Below are 1,397 nucleotides of genomic sequence, written 5' to 3' on the forward strand. Positions count from 1 at the left end.
AGCCTCTTGCTTGTTATAGCACTTCGCAGGTACATTCTCTGTACCATTGCACTTGACCTCACCTCCTAGCAATAGTTATTCCTTAATTGGCGTGCTGTTTATATATTAGTATCAGAGCTTGATCGAGCTGTGTAATTTATGTTGTGTTCTTTTGTTGGATTTAATTTACACAGCCTCGAATGTTGTAAAACTGTTGTAATCTATGTTTTGCATTGCAGCATCTGCACAACAGTGCAGTCTTCTCCTGTCCTTAATTTCGACTTACTGTCTCCGTATCAAACCGTTAACAGCAGGTATAGTAGTCCTTATAATACGAAATCACAAAAATTATTACAGCCATAATTGGAGAGGAAAGGTCCACTATGATTCAAGTAGTCTGTCCAACTAACCAATGGAAGAACGTAGAGCAAAGACAAGAGTCTCTAGAACTAGAACAGCAATGTTCGAGCAAGCAACATGCAGCAAATCTAATACCATTCAGTACTAAAACATGAGCTCCATGATTGAGATTCACAAAATTAAAAGAAGGGTTATATTATAATTTCTTTATATTGTTTCCATCAAAAATAAGGTAGAGGAAAACTTTTACAATATGGTAGAACAACTAAAATATCAAGTACTCAAAATTTTGGCATTTCCATATGCAACTACAAATGGATACATACTTTTGTAGTGGTAATATTTACAAAAATTAGGAACCAAATTTACAAATCTTCATCATCCGAGGAGTTATCACATTCATCAACATCAATGGCAACTATTTTGGAAGCACTAACCCTAGTAGAACCATTTCTAAGCTTGAATGGCAACCTTACATTACTTGAAACAATACCATATCCTTCTTCCTCTTTCTTCAGGTCACCAGGAGGCAGGAAACAGTCCATGGACAACCCTTTTATGTTGAAATCCACTTCTTCAATCGTCCAAGCCTCTTCCATCCTTGTCCTGGAATGGCTCTCGGAGTTCTCTCCGAACCTGAACAATGAGACCCACGTCTTGCCAGCATGTGCAATGTTGATGCCATCTATGGTTTTATAGTCTTGAATCCAGGACTCCATCGTGGTTTCCCAGAAAATGCTGTCATTTCCGGGGGCTTTGATTCTTAAGAGATGGGAGTCTTCCAGTTGGACTAAGAGACCTGTTCTCTGACTGAAGTAGCCCCAAACCGTGTGCCGGATTATCTCAACGTTGCTGCTGCTCCTGGCTCGGAGTGTTGAGGGTTCAGCCTCTAGTTTCAGGATGAAACAATCCTCATCATTGATTGTTTTTTCACCCACACAAGAAGAGTTCGAGAACAGATTTGCTGTTGACCTTGGATCAAGACCCTGGGAAGTGGCAATGATCTTTGGGTGAGTAAATCTAATTCAAAGAGGAATCAAATGCAGATCATGTACGTG

The 1,397-nt window shown here is 39.7% G+C and overlaps 1 protein-coding gene across 1 annotated transcript in view; it reads right to left on the bottom strand.

The window, feature by feature from the left end:
• Positions 1–610: 610 nt before the first annotated feature.
• The window catches only part of LOC110425458 (uncharacterized), a 6,335-nt gene continuing 5,548 nt past the window's right edge, over positions 611–1,397 (bottom strand). The window contains exon 2 of the mRNA XM_021440395.2: positions 611–1,359. Within this exon, the coding sequence (XP_021296070.2) occupies positions 705–1,359 (655 nt within the window). The 3' untranslated portion in view covers positions 611–704. The remainder of the gene's footprint in view (positions 1,360–1,397) is intronic.

Source organism: Theobroma umbraticum, unplaced genomic scaffold (genome assembly GCF_002168275.2).
Source record: "Theobroma umbraticum cultivar Fairchild unplaced genomic scaffold, ASM216827v3 scaffold_81.0, whole genome shotgun sequence".
NCBI lineage: Eukaryota > Viridiplantae > Streptophyta > Magnoliopsida > Malvales > Malvaceae > Theobroma > Theobroma umbraticum.